Genomic DNA, 18617 nt, shown 5'->3' on the forward strand with positions numbered 1-18617 from the left:
ACTAGTAAAAGGCACAAATAGCTCTGAAATCTGCTCAGGACTAGGCTATCACATTTTTAAATGTATTTTTTCTTGCATGCAAAATTTGTTTACTTTTTTTGTGTCTGTAATTTACTAAACAGCACATGTTGACTTTAAACAAACAAACACAATTTCCAGAAAACTTTACACTTCCAGAAATCAAAGCAGGAATGAAGAATATTGACCAGCTCTGGGAACAAATGATTGTTTTGTTAAAAATATTTAAGGCCACAGCCAAAGTAAGCGGGAGGCTCATATGGGGACATTCCAAAATTCCACTAAAGCAGTGAGTGATCTAATCGGGATGATTGTCACGCCATGTGTATGAGAGAATTTTTTAACTAAGAGGCAGTCATGTTCGGTTGCTTGCCACTGGGGCTGGGGGGAATTATGTAGAACAAATATTGTCGATGGGAAGGGATAGGTAACAGGTGTTTTTCTTTAAAGGGAGTGTAGGAGCATTTGGTAGCTGAGGGAGAAGGGTTATGTTGAGTTATCTGTGGGTGTGGAAGGGTCCTAGCCCTGGAAACCTACTGGAGTTGATTGTGTCTCTCTCTTCTACTCATACATCTCTTCCTCTACTTAAAGCTGAACTTAAGCCTTAGCTGCCTCTCTGCTAGGAAACATTGTGGAACTTCCCAATGAAGCTGTAGTGTGCCATGAAGACAGTAAAGCACGGGCCCCTTAAAACTCTGCTTTTGGGCTTTCTAGGCTGCACTTGGGGCAGCCAAGGCCCAAATTAAGCTTTCAAGGTAGACCATCCCTTTACAACCACGGGCTTCCAAAATTTCCCTCGGGGTAACATGTGCCTCCTTCAGGGTGAGGGTAAGCTCCAATTTTGCTCTGATTATGCTGGCATATAACACAGGGGGTGTTTGTGGGAGCATGCCCTTAAATGAGGATAGGCACCATCTGGTGATCATAGGAGTTGGGGGTCTCCGTGCTGCCTGGCTGGCTTTTGACAGTGGGGAACCCGGCGAGCTGTGGCTGGGGGCACAGAGGGGGATGCCACCAGGCACTGCCCCGTGGGATACTCGTTCCTGGAGGAGCTCAGAGGCCAGTGCTGGGGATGGCATGCGACCCGGCTTGCGGCCGGGGCCTTGCGTGTGGCAGGGGAGTCTGAGAAAAGAGGATGGCCGCGGTTATCACCCCAGAGGGGGAAGGCAACACAGAGGAGGAATGTAGCCGCTGAGCTTTGGCACTGCCTGTCAAGGCTCCCGCCTCCCTCCCCATCTCCCCCGCTAGTGCTAGCGCCTTCCCGGACCCCAGCGAGCCCCTGTCATGTCGGTTGTTTTGTTTAGCCCGGTCTCCGCGGCTCGCTGCGCTCGGGGGAGGCGGGGAGCAAGTTGCAAGGCGCTGAGCCCGGGCCCCGCGCCCTGCCGCCCCTGAGGTGGCCCCGCGCCGAGTGCCCGGGAGCCGGGCAGCGGCCAGCCCGCCGGCTGCTGATTGACATCCCGGCCGGAGAGGAGGCGGGACCGCCGGGACCACTCTGCACGAGCGGCTGTGAGGCTCCCTCCCCTCTGGCATCTCTCCTCCCGAGGCTGGTTCCTCGCTCCCCCGTGCGCATCAGTCCCAGGCTGCTCGCCCTCCTCCCTGCGTGGCTGGCTCGGTGGGCAGGAGGGGGCAGCCTCCTGGAGGATGAAGAGCTCAGCCGGGGGCAGAAGGGCAAAGCTGCCAGGAGCTAAATGCCAGCCCAGGAACGGTAAGTGTGGGGGACCCCGGCTCCGCCTTTCCTAACGTGGGCTGCCCTCGTCTCTGTGTCTGACGGGGGGAACGACCCTCCCCATCCTCTCCATTTCCCGGGGGCAGCGAGCCGAGGCGGGTAGAGATTCCAGGTCTCTCCTTAGCGAAGCAGCAGCAGCGGGTGCTGTTTATTTTTTTCCCCTGTGGAAAGGTGCAAAGACATTTGCAACCCCTCTTCTTTTAGGTGAGTAATAATAAAGTGCTGGTATGTCGCGGGGAGGGGAAGCGTTAAAGTGTTGAGGTCTGTGTAGAACGTTATTACTTATTTTGTCGCTCAGAGAATCGGGGGTAATTTCTGTATAAGCATCTTTGCCTTGTCGGACAAGACAAGCTGTCCTGGGACAGGTCTGTGATGAAACTCCTTTAGCTGTTCCTCCTGTATTTCATTTACTCCATCCTAAGGCTGGATGGGAAAAACAGTGTTCCCATGTCTTTTGACATCTTGTTTTGATAGTGGGTTTTTTACTTGATTCAGAAGGATTTTTAAAGGTATTTATGAACAGGCAAACTTCAATAAATCTGGAAGGAGCCCTTCAAACTCTTATTGGCTCACATATTAATGATCTTAATGTCTGGAAAGCATTTTTTTAAAACACTCATCTTATGTTGTTACTTGAAAGCAGATGCATATTTCAAGGGCTAACAGTTCTTCTGAAAGCAGCTCCACACTTTGGAAATATAGGCAGTGAGCAGTTTTATATGAGCTATCACAAATAAGAGTTCAGGTTTATAACCGTCATTTACTGAATGGTGAATTCCTTTACCCAAAGACAAATCTGTTAAGTACCATTTCCTTACTGTAACACTTGGCTGTCGTTGTCTGCTTTGATGAACAAAGCCAATGGTTTATTGATACAGGTCAGATTGTTTTGAATTCTGTCTAGAATTCCTTGTAGTGGTTCATTGTCAGTGGGGTTTTAAAACCACTATTTGGCCTAAATTAGATAAGTGTGTTTGTATAAATCCAGGGTATCTAACCACAAAAGCCAAAAATGGACCACTTAAATTATGCAGATGCAGCTTAACATGTCACATTTTACAATAATTTATGCTGTTTGTTGCCAGATGTCTTTGCCAGAAAGTAACTTTGGTGCTATTCCAATGGAGATCACTAGGCAGCCTTAAGTATTCTGTCACAGATGTATAGTACAGTGCAAGAATAGCTACACTGGTAATGACAGTTTCCTAATGAGTGAGAACTTAGTGGTATTAAGTATGTTTTGTTGAAGACGGTGCTTGCTATGAAACTTAAATGCATGCTGTCAACCTGAGACTTAGTAGTCATTTAAAAATGAAAATTAAAAGTTGTTTCTGGTATTATACCTGAACCAGAATCCTTCTGCCAATAATCATGGTTTTACAATCACATATATTTTCTCTCTGCCCTGTTTTTCACAAACTGAAAATGGAGCCAGAGTATATAAGACTACATTTGAGAAATTCTGGAAAATGTGCATGAAGTGCTGTCAAGTTTACAAAGTAACCATATAAATACATCAAACATTCTTAATCTCTTTCAATTACAATAACTTAAAATGTTACTTGTCACAGCAGTAGTGGAAAATTCAGACAAAGCAGTGATGTTTTTTAAGTTGGTAGTGTCCCTTTAAGTTGTGAGACCCCAGTATGCACAGATATTATGTAATAACCAACCACACAGGGTGAAATCCTGGCCTCATTGAAATCAAGAGGAGTTTTGCTAGAACCTGAATGGCTCAAAAGGGAATGTACTAGCTATGGAATCTGAGCCACACCCAAGCACTGGGAGTTCAAATCTAGTCATAGATAGAACTCTGAAATAAATAATGGGAGTTTTGCCATTGACTTCAGTACAGCCACGATTTCACCCACAGATTTTATTATGAGCATCATGAGGCCAAGCTGAGAGCCTTTGGCTGATGTTTTTGTGCCATTATGTCAAAGTGTATATTTACTAGACTATGTTAGTGTGATTTAAAACAGTTTTTAAATTACTTTACAATAAACTAGATATTTTAAATAAGCATTTTATAACTTCTGATCTGTTTTGGTTCTAATCTAAAACACAAAATAGTGTAATGTCTATCAGTCAGTCTGAGAGAACACTTCCTTAATACATGCGTTATGTAAAATCCATGCACCCCTAAGGTATTGTATAAATAGTAATAGCAATAAATAATGTTTAATATTAAACTACAATGTAGTGGAGCACATCTGTTTTGTATCTTATTTCATTTTCAATGGTATTTTAAAAAGACAATAATTCTTTCTGCTGCCTTCAGTTGGAAAGGTACATCAGTTTTATTTATGTAGGGCATTTGTTGTACACTAACAGCCCCAAATGATGGCAAAGACAAATGTTAGGATAATTTGTATGATCTAATGCTAATTATGTGGTGCACTCAGTACTAGAAAATGTGTGTACAAAAATCTTAGAATGTTGTTCTAGGACACTTTTTTTAAATTTTAAATCTTCAACTTCAAAGAAACACTTTATTTTCTAAGTGAGACATTCTCAGATAAATGTTAGCATCTCTTAAGAATACTGATTATTTCTCTGTCAGTATAATGAAACTACTTAAAATGCTTAGGTTACAAAGAGTATAGGGATTACAAGAGGCAAGCAGGATGTGTATGCACACACACATATATAAAAATGCAATCTTGTAAATTGTTATAAATATATAGATTGTAACATTTAGTTTAAACATATAATGTATGTTTGTTTGTGTGTTCACATGTATTCAAATAACATTGCAATTTGTACTTGTTCCAACAATTTTATGTATTTATTTATTTTTTTTAGCAGCAAACAGACTTGGACAGTTGGCTCATTGGTGCATGCATAGAATTATCATAATGGTATTTGTAGAGGTCCTGTGGGAAACAAGTACCAGTCACATCTCAGAGTAGGAAAGGGAGCTATTAGGAAGTTGGAAAATCATGCTGTTTCTTCCTGTTCTGTTTTCTTGTTTTGCTGTGAAGCAAAAACCATTGGCCACAAACTCAGTTGGTGTAAATTGTCTTGGCTGTCTTGACCTCACTGGATCTATTCCACTTTATACCACCCGAGGATCTGGCCCAATATGCCTATGTACTTTTGGATTCAGAGAAATTTGGCTGATTTTTCTTCTGCTAGTAAGAATCTCTTTGCCAAATTTTCATTTGAAGGCTCCAATTTTCCTGTGAGATGCTGAGCACCTTCAATTGTCAATGAACCTACTAGGAACTGAGAAAACTCAGCACCTCATAGAATCAAGCCATAAACATTCAATATCCTTCTAAATTCCCCTTCTCTCTATAAGCAAGCACATGCTGTTTTATTATGGAGCAACTCATTACCAAATGTGCATGGGTAAAGCATAGAAATAATAGAAAAGTAGGGCTGGGAGGGACCTTGATAGATCTAGTCCAGTCCCCTGCACTAAGGCAGGACTGAATATTATCTAGACCATCCCTGACAGGTATTTGTCTAATCTGTTCTTAAAAATCTCCAATGACATAGATCCCACAACCTCCGTAGGTAATTTGTTCCAGTGCTTAACTACCCATATAATTAAGAATTTTTCCCTTATGTCTACCTTAAATCTCCCTTCCTGCAAATTAAGCCCATTACTTCTTGTCTTGTCCTCAGTGGTTAAGGAGAACAATTTTACTCCTGGAGGAATTCTGTGCCACTGTGCGCATGCAGAATTCATGTCATCTGCAGATTTCTTTGCCTGCCCGCAGAAAAATGACTTCTGATGGGGAAGCAAAGGGAAGCCGCAAGAGTCACCATGCACCCGTCCCCAGAAGTTCAGGCATATCATTTCAGGTTTACAGAGAAGCTGGCAGAGAGGTAAATCACCGTGTGTGTCTGTGGAGCTGGTGCTGGGGACACCCTGGCCTGTGGCGTCTACTCTGCATTGGGTTCAACTGCTAGTCCTGGCTGAGTTCGGGTGAGTGAAGATGGGACTTCCTCTTTCCCTGCAAGGAGTGGCCGGGCCTGGACCAGGTTAGACCCTTCCTTAGAAACCTCCCCTGTCTGCAGAAAGCTCCAACCCCACCCCATTTGCTTCCTGCCCCCTTCGCTCCTCAGCCACAGGGGAGCGGTGACTGTATGGGGAACTGCTCTCCTGTCCACCCAACCCCCTATGTACCCCCCATACCCAAGCCCTCCCACCAAGCCTCACCCTGCACCCAGAACCCCACCACTGAGCCTTAGTCCCTGCATTTGTAGCCCCCCCAGTAACCACCCCCCATCAAGCTCCACCCCCCTGCATCTGGACCCCCATTCCTGCACCCAGACCACTCCCCGGTGAGGTCCCCACATTTGAACCCCAACTCAGATGAGCCCCACTCCCTGCGCCTGGACTGCCCCAGTGAGCTACACAGACCCCTACTCTACTGAGCCCCAAACAGCTGCACCTGGACCACAACCCCACCAAGCTCCCCTCCCCCAGCACAAACCCTCTGCTGAGCCCTGCACACTCAGGCCCGCCTACTGAGCTCCATCCCACCACACCCAGATCTCTCCTGATGAGCTCCAACAACCTTCACTTGGACCCCCTTGCAGAGTCCCATTGCCCCTTCACCCAGAATGCTCCAATGAGCACCGGTGTATCAGGAGGCTTCCTGCACCTGGACCCCCACTAAGATGCCTGCATACAAAATCCTCTCACCCCACATCCCACACCAAGCCCCTCCACACTTGGATCCTGCCAGACAGAGCCTGCCTGCCGTCACCTGGCATGGAAAGACAGGGCCCTGGAGTGTTTCTGAAGTAGGCCTGGCCCTTGCGCAGTGTCAGGGTTGGGTGCAGCCTCACTGTCGAGTCTGTGTCCTGGGGGTGAGGTGCTGCAGGGTGATCTCCACCTCTATGCATCCAGTGGCCTGTGTTCCCCATTGCCATGAAAGAGCCTTCACATTTATTTATTGACAAAATTTGCAGACTTTTAAAATATTATCTGCAGAATTTTATTTTTTGGTGCAGAATTCCCTCAGGAGTAAACAATTTATCACCCACCTCTTTATAACAATCTTTTACGTACTGAAAGACTGTTATGTCCCCCTTCAGTCTTCTCTTCTACAGCCTAACCAAACCCAGTTTTTTCAGTCTTTCCTGGTAGGTCACGTTTTCTAGACCTTTAATAATTTTTTTTGCTCTCCTCTGGACTCTCCAATTTGTCCACCTCTTTCCTGAAGTGTGGTGAACAATAGTCCAGTTGAGGCCTAATCAGTGTTGAGTAGAGTGGAAGAATTACTTATTTTGTCTAGCTTACAATGCTCCTGCTAATACATTCTAGAATGATGTTCACTTTTTTCACAACAGTATTATGTTGTTGACTCATATATAGTTTGTGATCCACTATAACCCCCAGATCCTTTTCTGCAGTACTCCTTCCTTAATTAGGAAGTTGGGAAATCATGCTGTTTCTTCCTGTTCTTTCACTTTGCTGTAAAGCAAAAAGAGTTGGCCACAAACTTAGTTGGTGTAAATTGTCTTGGCTGCCTTGACCTCAGTGGAGCTATAGTGGACCTCAGAGGGCAATCATTTCCCATTTTGTATTTGTGGAATTAATTATTCCTTCCTAAATGTACTACTTTGCATTTGTCCTTATTTAATTTCATCCTATTTATTTCAGACCATTTCTTCAGTTTGTCAAGGTCATTTTGAAATCTAATCCTGTCCTCCAAAGTGCTTGCAACCCCTCCCAGCTTGGTGTCATCTGCAAACTTTATAAGTGCAATCTCTATGCCATTATTCAAATAATTTATTAAGATATTGTATTGAACTGGACCCAGGACAGGTCCTTGTGGGACCCCACTCGGTATACTATTTCACCTTGATTGTGAACCATTGATGATTATTCTCTCAGGGAAAGTCTGCACTACAGCACTACATCGGTGCGGCTGCAACGATGCAGCTGTGCCACCGTAGTGCATCTGGTGAAGACATGCTATGGTGATGGGAGAGCGCTTTCCCATCAGCATAATTACTTCACCTCGGCGAGAAGCATAAGCTATGTTGGTGGGAGAATGTCTCCTGCCAACATAGCTCCAGTGTGGACAGTGCAAAACTTGCATCACTCAGGGTTGGGAGGGGGGAGCTTTTTCACAATCCTGATGACATAAATTAGATTGACTTAACCGATAGTGTAGACCTGCCCTCAGTACGTTTTTTTAACCAGTTATACACCCATCTTATAGTAGGTTTATCTGGGCTATATTTCCCCAGACCGTATCAAAAGCCTTAGTAAAATCAAGATACATCCCAACTATTGCTTCCCTCCTATTACCCTGTCAAAGAAGGATATTAAATTGGTTTGACATTTGTTTTTGACCAATCCACGTTGACTGTTACTCATCACCTTATTAACTTCTTGGGGCTTACAAATTGATTGATTATTTGCTCCATTATCTCTTTGAGTACTGAAGTTAAAATTTCCTGGATTGCCCTTATTCCACTTTTATAGATAGATACTGTATTTGTCTTGTTCTGATCCTCTAGGATCTCTCCTGTCCTCCATGAGTTGTCAAAGATAATCAGTAATGATCTCTTCAGCCAGTTCCATAAATAGTCTAGGATGTATTTTGTCAGGCCCTGCTGAATTGAAGACATCTAACTTGTCTAAGGCCATGTATACATTATAAAGTTTTGCCAACACAAGCTTTGTCATCATTATAGCCACTGCAGTTAGTATATCTTTTGTGCATGTACATACTTGGCTTTTTGCACTGGCACTGTGTATACACACCAGGAGTGCTTGTGTTAATGCAAAGTGAGGTGCATCCTGGGTAGGAATTCCAGTGTGCAACCTCCACCATTCAGTGCACTGTATTTTTGGATATTTTGGGTAATGCAAGGTGGGGCAGAAATGACATGTGCAGGGGTGACTGGGAACAAGGATTCAACTTCCCATAATACAGTGTTCTCCACCCCATAATATCTCTGTAACATGATTTTTGTGCCTATTTTGAATTTCCCATGAACCCACATGGGACTTGTTGCTGTTTGCCATCTCTGACAGAAGTATGGAGCCTGCACAGCTCTGCACTATTTTCATGAGCGTTGTAAGCACAGGACACACAATCCTCCAGTATTTGCAGAATTGCAAGAAGAACTGCAAGGAGCAGGACAATTTACTGGTGGCCATATTGCTATGGAACATAGCAAAAACCAATTCAAGGTTGTTGTTGATGTTCACGGAACAGCTGCAATTGATAGAGCACCACTTCTAGGCCCAAGAAATAAGCACTGATTGGTGGGATTACATCATAATTCAGGTTTGGAATGATGAGCTGTGGCTGTAGAACTTTTGGATGCTCAAGGCCACATTACTGGATCTGTGTGCTGAGCTCACCCCACCCATCCAACTCCAGGAAACCAAAATGAGAGCTGCACTGACAGTGGAGAACAAGGGGTAAGCACAATGTGGACACGTGCAATGCTGGATTGCTACTGGTCAGTGGGAAGTCATCCCAAAGTGGAAAAATCCACTGTGGGGGCTGTTGTCATGCAAGTGTGCATGGCCATTAATTATCTATGCAAGACAGTGACTTTCGGCAATGTGTAGGACATGGCTTTGCAGCTTTGGGGTTTCCAAGCTGCAGTGGAGCAACAGATGGAATGTACATCCCTACATGGGCTCCAGAGCACCTTTGGAAGAGTACTTCAACAGAAAGGGTTGGCTGATTAAGGAAGGTGCATGATCTCACATCTTTAAGAATACAGGGCTGTTCAGAAAGCTACAAACAGGAAACTTCTTTCCCAACTGGCAGATTACCATTGGCAATGCTGAAATGCCAGTAGTGATCCTGGCAGATCCTGCTTACCCTTTGCTCCCCGGCTCATGAAACCTTACACTGGCCGCCTTGACAGCACTAAGGAATGATTCCACTATGGGCTCAGGAGTTGCAGAATGATAGTTGAATGTGCTTTTGCTAGTTTGAAAGACCGCAATATTCACCCTCTAGGCCTTCTGTTGAAGGTCTGATGCTGCACTGGCTTGCAGATCCTCCCATGCCCTTTCCCCCTCCTCCCTGTCTGGCTCAGGCATTCCACTAGTGTGGAGGGGGAACCCCTCAAGGCTACACAGCTACAGCTTCAGATAAAACACAGAGGTAATGTTGTCACTGTAATAGGAATGGGAAGAGAAACTTAAGATGCAGAACTCCATCCTTCTCTTGCTCCCCTAAAGTGTTAAGCAAGAGATGCTCATTTACACTTCTGCTCTGGAGTGCTTGTACCCGGTGCCACACAGCTCAAGCCGTGGTGTGTATGACACACCAGGGGTGAGGGAAATGAGGAGGGAATTGCTTGGTTCCATGAAACTATGTGTCTAGGGCACTGGCACTGAATTTTCCACAGGTGGTGATGGTTTTAACTGATATTTCACTCCTGAGGGTAACAAAGGCAGAGAAAGCACAGCTGCTGCTGGTGTCCTGAACTTGCCTGGGCCTGTATGCTGCTAGCCTGTTTACTACACTGGTACCTGCTGAAGTCATTGCAGACTGGCATGGGAGTGTCCCTATCATGGAGGAATAATTAAGGCTGCTATCCCTAGAAAACTTTGGGAGAGGATTGGAGTGTACTTCCATGGAAGTTTCATCAAGATCTCTCTGGAGGATTCAAGGAACATCTGTGCATACATAAACAAATTGCTATGCATGTCCGTCCACCACCCATCCCTGCCTAACTCAAGAGGAGGATGAAAAGTAGATAGCATCTCTACCTTTATTTGTTCTACCACTACCTCTTGTAGTATAACTAAATTAATGAAAAGTCAATAGCTGTCTCCTGCTAAGTTGGGGGCTCCATCATTGTACTGGGAAATTTATTTACGTACTTACCTGAGGTTCTGTCCCCTGCATCAGTCTCCTGCACGCTCAACTGCAAGGACTGGCTGTATTGTGGTGGAATCAAAAACAGATCCTGGCTCATGGCACAGCCAGAACCTATGGTCACCAGTTCCCCATCCTCCTCCTCCTCACCGTTCATGGCAAAGGTCTCTGACTCAGGCCATGTCTACACCAGCATTTATGTCAGCAAAACTTTTATTGCTCAGGGATGTGAAAAAAATAACACCCCAAGCAATATAAATTTCGCCAGCATAAGTGGTAGTGTGCACAGAACTATGATGACAGGAGAGTGTCTCCTGCCAATATAGCTACCGCCACTCATTGCGGGTGGTTTAATTATGTCGACAGAGAGCGCTCTCCTGTTGACATAGAGCGGCTACATGAGAGATCTTACACTGGCACAGCTGCATTGGTATCGCTGTGCTGCGGTAACCTCTCTTGTGTAGACATAGCCTTAGGCTCCTCAGAGACATTTATGGTGGTGGGGTTTCTGCCAGAATGGCAGTTAGTGGGTCTGCAGGTCAGCACCAGATTGATTGGTGGCCTCCTGGTGTGTCTGTCATAGTTCCTTGGCTTTCGAGCAGCACTGCTGTTGGTCCCTGTCTGACCCCTTCTCCTGCCTCCTCGAAGCAATCTGCTCATAGTTGTTCACATTTCTACAGCTGGTTTGGAACCATGCCTGCACAACATCTCATGGGCCAAGGAGATCCGATACCTCCTGTCTTCTACAGACTGGAGTGCGTCTGAAGTGTGTAGTCAGTTGGGCAGTTGTGCACAACAGAGAGCAGACAGAGGTGTGCTCACCAAGCTGGACAACCAGGAAAGGGCATTTCAAAAATTCAGAAGCATTAATTTTAATTTTAAGCCTGCCTTAATTGATTCTAGCAGCTTCTTGATTGGCTGCAGGTGTTCTAATTAGCCTGTCTTAGTGGTCTCCAGAAGGTTCCTGATTGTTCTGGAACTTTCCTTGTTACCTTACCCAGGGAAAAGGGACCTGGTTAATCAGGGACCAATAGCTCTCCCTTTGATTACTCTCCTGTAGCCCTCTGGCCTGGAGCGGGAAGGAGGGAGAGGGCTGTTGCTGATACTGCTGCTGTTAGGCCCTGGGCTCTCCCTGCTGCTGTTGCTGCTCCATCTGCTCCCCTGGCCAGGCCAGACACCCTCCCACCCGCCCCGGTTCTCTGCTACCTGGTTGCTGGCCAGCTGCTGGACCCCCCATCCTTGGGTGCTGCTACTGCTCCAACTGCAGCCCCTTGGGGGGGGGCTACTGGCCCACTCCGCAGAGGGGGGAGTGAGGGACTCCAGCCATTGCTGCTGTGGACACCACCACCACCTGAGAGGGGTCCTTTCTGCCTACCTGGCCCACCACCTGGAGTTCCTGGAGCTGCTGCTGCAGAGTCTGCTGCCTGGAGCTGCTGATGCCCCAAGGAGGAGGAGAGGAGGACCATCTACCAGTGTGGGTGCACCTAGAGACTGCAGACCAACGTGGAGGGGGCCTTTTGACCTGAGTGACTTCAAACTGTGCTCTTGTGGTGAAGATTTTGACTGTGTTTGTAGGGACACAGGGGGTGTGGCGTGGAGCTGCCCCCCAATCCATCTGTGTCCCCTTCAACCCCCACCACTACCACCACCGTTGCCCCCTCCACAACCCCCACCACTACCACCACCGTTGCCCCCTCCACAACCCCCACTGGCTGTTTACCATCTGCCTCAGCTCTTGCCTCTGGACTCAGCTGCTTGCTTGGTTTGCTACGCCCTATTTCCACCCTTTGGGCCAGAAGCAGCAGCCAGCCTAAACAGACTTTGTGCAAGCGCACGTCCCCCGCCCCCCCCCACCCCCGGACTGCCCACCCCACAGCTTTTCCCCTTGCTACCTGCCCCATTTGCCCTTTGCAGCCTTTGCTTCCCCTTTTGCCCCAGCCCCCCTTACTAGCTTCAGTTTGTTTGCCTGCCCTGCCCATTTCCCTTTGCAGCCTTTGTTTTGTTTGCCCCACCCCAGCCTCTGAAGCTAGCCCCTTGGTTTCCCTGATCTAACTCCAGCCCACTTAGCCCCTTGCGCCCTCCCATGCGCTTGTGCCACTCCCCTTTTTTAGTTTAAATCCTCTTCACTGCACCCCCAATGCTGTTGTATTCCCCCCTGTCCTAGTGCAGCTAGAGGAGCTGGAATCCCACCCAGTGTTGGTTATTTCCCCTAACTCCTGATTGCGCCCCCGTCCAGCCCTCCCCCTTTGGCGCCCTCCTCCCCTGCCTGCAGCCTAGGGGGGAGGAGTGGTCGACCTGCTTCCCCTTTCCCGTCCTACTTCTGGTGTCTCCCCTCCCTCCCTGCTCACAATGGCGGAGGATGAGACGGGTGGGGCCCCTCCAGAAAACCCCACTGTCCCTCCCCCACCTGCCACCCCATTGCCCCCCCCCAAGCCTCTACCTCCGCTGCCGCAGCCGAACCACCTGCTATTGCCCCCGCTGGGGCACCGGCCGCAGTGGACACCTGAACGACCTCCCTTGCTGCCACGTCCCTCGCTCCCTCCGACTCTGGGGAAGCCCTCCCCAGCCAGCAGGAAGGGCCAAGGAAAAAAGGAGGGTAAGGGCCCCACAAAAAAGACCAAGCCCTCCATGGCAGTGGCTGCCCCAACTGCCATGGCCCTACCGCTGTGGCCCCACCACTGGCCGCGGCGTCCCTCCCCGCTGTTCCCTCCACCAGCTCTGCGGGTGTCCCTCCCCTAGCCCCCAGGTCATACGCCCAGGTGGCAGCAGCCCCCACGCCTACCACTAGGTCATCTTTCCCACCCACCGCCTCCGCACCACCTATAGCGGCCGGGGCCCCTTCCTGACCTTGACCAGGAAGCACGGCGTCCGTTGCCTCCTGGTGCCCGCCTTGCCCCACATGCGGGTGTTGGCGAGGGTGGTGGGGCCCACAGCCCTTGTGGCGGCCTCCAAAATGTACAGAAAGGTTGTCTTCTTCTTAGCATCGGAAGCCGCCACCCAGGAGGTGGTGGAGAAGGGCCTGGCGGTGGGGGGCGTGTTCGTCCCCCTAGAGCACTAGGGAACCTGGGCGTCCATCTGGTCCTGACTTCTGTCCCTCCCTTTCTTCCCAGTGCCGCCCTGTTACACGCCCTCTCTACCCATCTCCGTTGTCAGTCCTCTCCCACTGGGCTGCAAAGACCCCGCCCTCCGTCACGTCCTCTCGTTCTGCTGGCAGGTGCAGCTTCAACTGTCACCGATGGCACGTGATGGAGAGGCGCTTGAGGGGTCATTCTTGGTCCCCTACCAAGGGGCCCATTACCGGATGCACTACTCCACGGGGGAGGCCCGGTGCTACCTCTGCCGGGCGATGGGGCACGTCCGGAGGGACTTCCCCTTGGCCCGGCAAGGAGGAGCATCCGGGATCCCCGAGCCCCGGCAGGGCATCGGCCCTGTCATCGCCAGCGCCCCTGGCTGCCCGGCGCCCAAAGCCACCCCTCCTCCTTCCCAGTCCACCATTGCTCCCACTTGGGCCCAAGGGGCACCTCTCCCACTGTGCCCAGATGAGCGGGAGAACCCTGCCTCTGCTGCATACAATCTGGCGGGGCCTGTGGAGGAGGGTGCGGCAGGGACACCGCCGGCCATGGGAGAGGGCCCACCCCGGGGGAATCTTTCCTCCCTTATGCTGCTCCACTGTTACCCGCCCCGTCCCTGAGCCATCACCTCTGTCCCCTGACATGACCCCTGCTACCCAGCCCCTCCGCTCCTTCCATCTGATGCGGAGGCCCCCCGGAAGACCAGGAAGGGAGCACTGATGCCGAGCCTTTCGCTTTGCCCATGGGTGTGTTCCATCCACCGGTACCGGCTGGGGAAGACGTGGCAGCACCGGAAGGTAGTATCTCCCCTCCACAGGAGTCCCTCCTCTCCGAGGCCCCCGAAGGAGCCCCTCCTGCCCTGGTACCATCTGAAGCCCCTGTGATCCCCGAGGCGATGGTTGCTTCGGGTGCCAGCGGGGAGAACCTGGGGGTGGTGGAAAGCGATTTCCCATCCATATATGAGGAGATGGAGGCCCTGGGTCTCACCCCGGTCACCCAGGGGGAGGATGACTCTTTGCCAGTGGGCCTTGATCTGGGCGACCTCACTCCAGCCCCCCTTTTCCCATGCTCCCTCCCACTGACCGTTGCTTCTACTCCCACCTCCGAGGAGCCCCTAGAGTCCTCCATCAACCCGGCTGCAGAAGGCACCCCACTGACGGCTGCTGAGCCTGTTCAGGCAACATCCAGTGCCATGCAACCGGGACCTGAGCCACCAGGGGCACCCCTCGTTGGTGTGGAGCAATCAACCTCCTTCCTGGGTGGGGGCTTTACAGAAGACAGTCCACCTCCTGATGCAGTGGCTGCCAAACCCCCTGTAGAGCCTGCGCCCGGCATCGCTGAGAGCCCCATCCTCATCCCCCCCAACCCTTGAGCCTGACCGGAAGGTTCTACCACCCAGCTGCTTGGCTTCTGAAGCCCAGACTTTCACCTCTGCCCCTGCCCTTGTCCCTGATCCCGGCCCTGCCCTTGATGCTGACCCTGTCCCTATCCCTTCCACCTCCCGCGATGTTATTGCCAGCCTTGGGTCTCTCTCCTTCCCTTTTCCAGCAAATGACCCCCAGGGAGCAGCCTTTGTGTTTCCCTGTCCCAACCCACTAGGGGCTGCTATCTTCCCTCCGCTGCCCCCTATTGCCCCAGGGTTTGAGGCGGGCCGCGTGGCACCAGTCCATCGGGCGCCCTGTTAGGGGTCCCACCTTGCCTGCCTGTCTCGATGGGCCACAGGGCTGTGCCAGGGGATGACCAGGAGACAGTAATCCCACCCCCCCATGCGCTGCGAGAGGAGCTGCGGGAGTTTTTAGAAGATGTCCGTGGCTCCCGCAACAAGGTACAGCTTGCTCTCCAGCAATGGGCGGGGGGGACTTTCATCAGATCCTCCGGGCCGAAAGGGCCCTTATGGGGGGAGGGTAAAAAGACCGGGAAGCAGCCTACCAGTGGGTCCGTGGCTTCCGTGACTCATTGCTCACCTACGGGGTAGGTCACTGTTTGCTGCGTGGCCCAATGGGGGCTGGGCAAGCATCCCTGCCGGCGAGGATTCCCCCCCAGCCCTCCTCATGGCACCGCTCATCTTCGCAACATTGAACACCAGGGGCTGTAGGATAGGTCTCCTCAGGTCCCAGGTGCTCTCTTTCCTTTGGGAGAACAGGTACTCTGTGGTCTTCCTGCAGGAGACCCATACAGATCCGGCCGCCGAAGACAGCTGGTGGCTGGATTGGGGGGACAGGGTCTACTTTAGCCATCTCACAGTTCGTACAGCTGGAGTGGCGACCCTGTTCTCCCCCAACCTATGGCCCAAGGTGCTGGGGGTCGCCGAGGCTGTGCCGGGCCTCCTGCTGCACCTCTGGGTCCATATGGAGGGGCTCATGGTCAACCTCATTAACATCTATGCCCCAACATCGGAACCGGAGCAGCTGCAATTCTATCAGCAGGCGTCCGCCTTCCTCAGCACCTTGGATCCACATGAGTGCCTGGTCCTGGGTGGGGACTTTAACACCACCCTCGAGGAGCGGGACCGCTCGGGGACCAAGCAGTGCCCGACTGCTGCAGACGTCCTCCGGGAGATAGTCAAACACCACTCCCTGGTGGATGTCTAGCGCGACCACCACCCGGATGACATTTGCATGTTCAACTTTGTCTGGGTGGAGGCCCATCGGTCGCGCCACTCCCGGTTGGCATTTATTTATCACGCTTCCACATATCTCCCGCATTTATTTATCACGCTTCCACCTTTCACGAGCCCACTCTTCCTGCATCCGGCTGACCCCATTTTCTGACCATCATTTAGCCACTGTGACAGCCTCTCTCTGCGCGGAGAGGCCAGGGCTGGCCTATTGGCATTTCAACAACAGCTTGTTGGAGGATGTGGGCTTCGTGACATCCTTCCGGGAGTTCTGGCTGGCCTGACGAGGGCAGCGGCATGCCTTTCCCTTGGCGCAGCGGTGGTGGGACCTGGGGAAGGTGCGCGCCCAGCTCTTCTGCCGTGACTACACCTGGGGCGTCAGCCGACGGAGGGATGAGACGATAGAGCAGTTGGAATGGGAGGTCTTAGAGCTGGAGAGGCGCCTGGCTGCCAGCCCCGAGGATCTGCCCCTCTGCAGAGCGTGCCGGGAGAAGCAGGAGGCGCTCTGGTCCCTCGAGGACCATTGGGCCCGGGGTGCCTTTGTTCGATCCCGCATCCGCCTCCTTCGGGAGATGGATCACGGCTCCCGCTTCTTCTATGCCCTGGAGAAAAAGAGGGGGCAAAGAAACATGTCACCTGCCTTCTGGCAGAAGTCGGCACCCCCCTCACGGATCCGGTGGAGATGTGCAGGATGGCGAGAGCCTTCTACGCAAGCCTTTTCTCCTTGGATCTGACCAATCCTAACGCTTGCAGAGTGCTCTGGGAGGAGCTCCCTACGGTCAGCGCGGGCGACCGAGACTGGCTAAGGATGCCTCTCACTCTGGCCGAGTTCTCGGAAGCCCTCCGTCGCATGCACACCAATAAATCTCTGGGCATGGACGGGCTGACCGTGAAGTTCTACCGTGTGTCCTGGGATGTCCTCGGCCCAGACCTAGTCACCATCTGGGCCGAGTCTTTGCAGAGCAGGGTCCTCCCTCTTTCGTGCAGGCGAGCTGTACTTGCCTTATTGCTGAAGAAGGGGGACCTCTGATTTACGAAATCGGCGTCCCGTCTCGCTCCTCAGCACGGACTACAAAGTCATAGCAAAAGCCATCTCGCTGCGGCTAGGGTCCGTGCTGGCGGACGTGGTCCACCCAGACCAGACCTACACCGTTCCGGGCTGCAGCATCCTTGACAACCTGTATCTGGTCCGGGACCTCTTGGAACTTGGGTGTAGGGATGGTCTGTCATTTGCCCTCCTGTCCTTGGATCAGGAGAAGGCGTTCGACAGGGTGGATCACAGGTATCTCCTGAGCACTCTGCGAGCATTTGGCTTCAGTCCCCAGTTTGTGGGTTTTCTCCAGGTGCTGTACGCCTCCGCAGAGTGTCTGGTCAGGCTCAACTGGACCCTGATCGAATCGGTCAGCTTTGGGTGCGGAGTATGGCAGGGGTGCCCCCTCTCGGGCCAGCTGTATGCTCTGGCAATTGAGCCCTTCCTCTATCTCCTCCGCAGGAGTTTGACAGGGTTGGTGCTGTGGGAGCCAGAGCTGTGGCTGGTTCTGTCAGCGTACGCTGATGACGTGCTCCTTGTGGTCCAGGACCAGGTGACTTGGTGTGGGTGGAGGCTTGCCAGGCATCTATTCAGCAGCCTCCTCTGCCTGGGTCAACTGGGTCAAGAGCTCTGGCCTGGTGGTCGGGGACTGCTGGCAGGCGAGCTCCCTCCCACCTTCGCTTCGGGCCATCCGGTGGAGAGTGGGTCCGCTGCTCTATCTCGGCGTTTACCTTTCTGCCACACATCCCTCTCCGTCGGAGAACTGGCAAATTTAGAGGACAGGGTGATAGAGCGGCTCCGGAAATGGACAGGACTACTCCGGTGCCTCTCCCTTTGAGAGAGGACACTGGTGCTCCATCAACTAGTCCTGTCCATGCTCTGGTACCGGCTGAACACCTTGGTCCTGGCCCCGGGTTTCCTGGCCGACCTCCGGACATTGATTCTGGAGTTCTTTTGGTCAGGACTGAACTGGGTCCCTGCAGGGGTTCTCCATCTACCCCTGGAGGAGGGAGGGCAGGGCCTGAAGTATCTGCACACTCAGGTCCATGTCTTCCGTCTCCAGGCCCTGCAGAGGCTCGTTTACAGTGCAGGTAGTCCGGTGTGGAGCTTACTGGCGCACACCTTCCTGCGCCGCTTCTGAGGGCTCCGATACAACTGGCAGCTCCTTTATCTCCATCCGAGAGGTCTTCCGCGAGACTCTCCGGGCTGCCGGTCTTCTACCAGGACCTCCTCCGGCCCTGGAAACTGCTTTCAATGACCAGCTTTGTGGCGGCCACTGAGGGGGCAGATCTCCTCGCGGAGCCCCTGCTACACAACCCCCAGCTTCGCGTGC

General features: G+C 51.4%; 1 protein-coding gene across 1 annotated transcript in view; it reads left to right on the forward strand.

The window, feature by feature from the left end:
• The first annotated feature begins 1659 nt into the window (after positions 1-1659).
• ZNF385D (zinc finger protein 385D) overlaps positions 1660-18617 on the forward strand; it is a 609506-nt gene continuing 592548 nt past the window's right edge. Inside the window, exon 1 of the mRNA XM_077809311.1 lies at positions 1660-1723. Coding sequence (XP_077665437.1) covers positions 1660-1723 — 64 coding nt within the window. The remainder of the gene's footprint in view (positions 1724-18617) is intronic.

Source organism: Eretmochelys imbricata, chromosome 2 (assembly GCF_965152235.1).
Source record: "Eretmochelys imbricata isolate rEreImb1 chromosome 2, rEreImb1.hap1, whole genome shotgun sequence".
NCBI lineage: Eukaryota > Metazoa > Chordata > Testudines > Cheloniidae > Eretmochelys > Eretmochelys imbricata.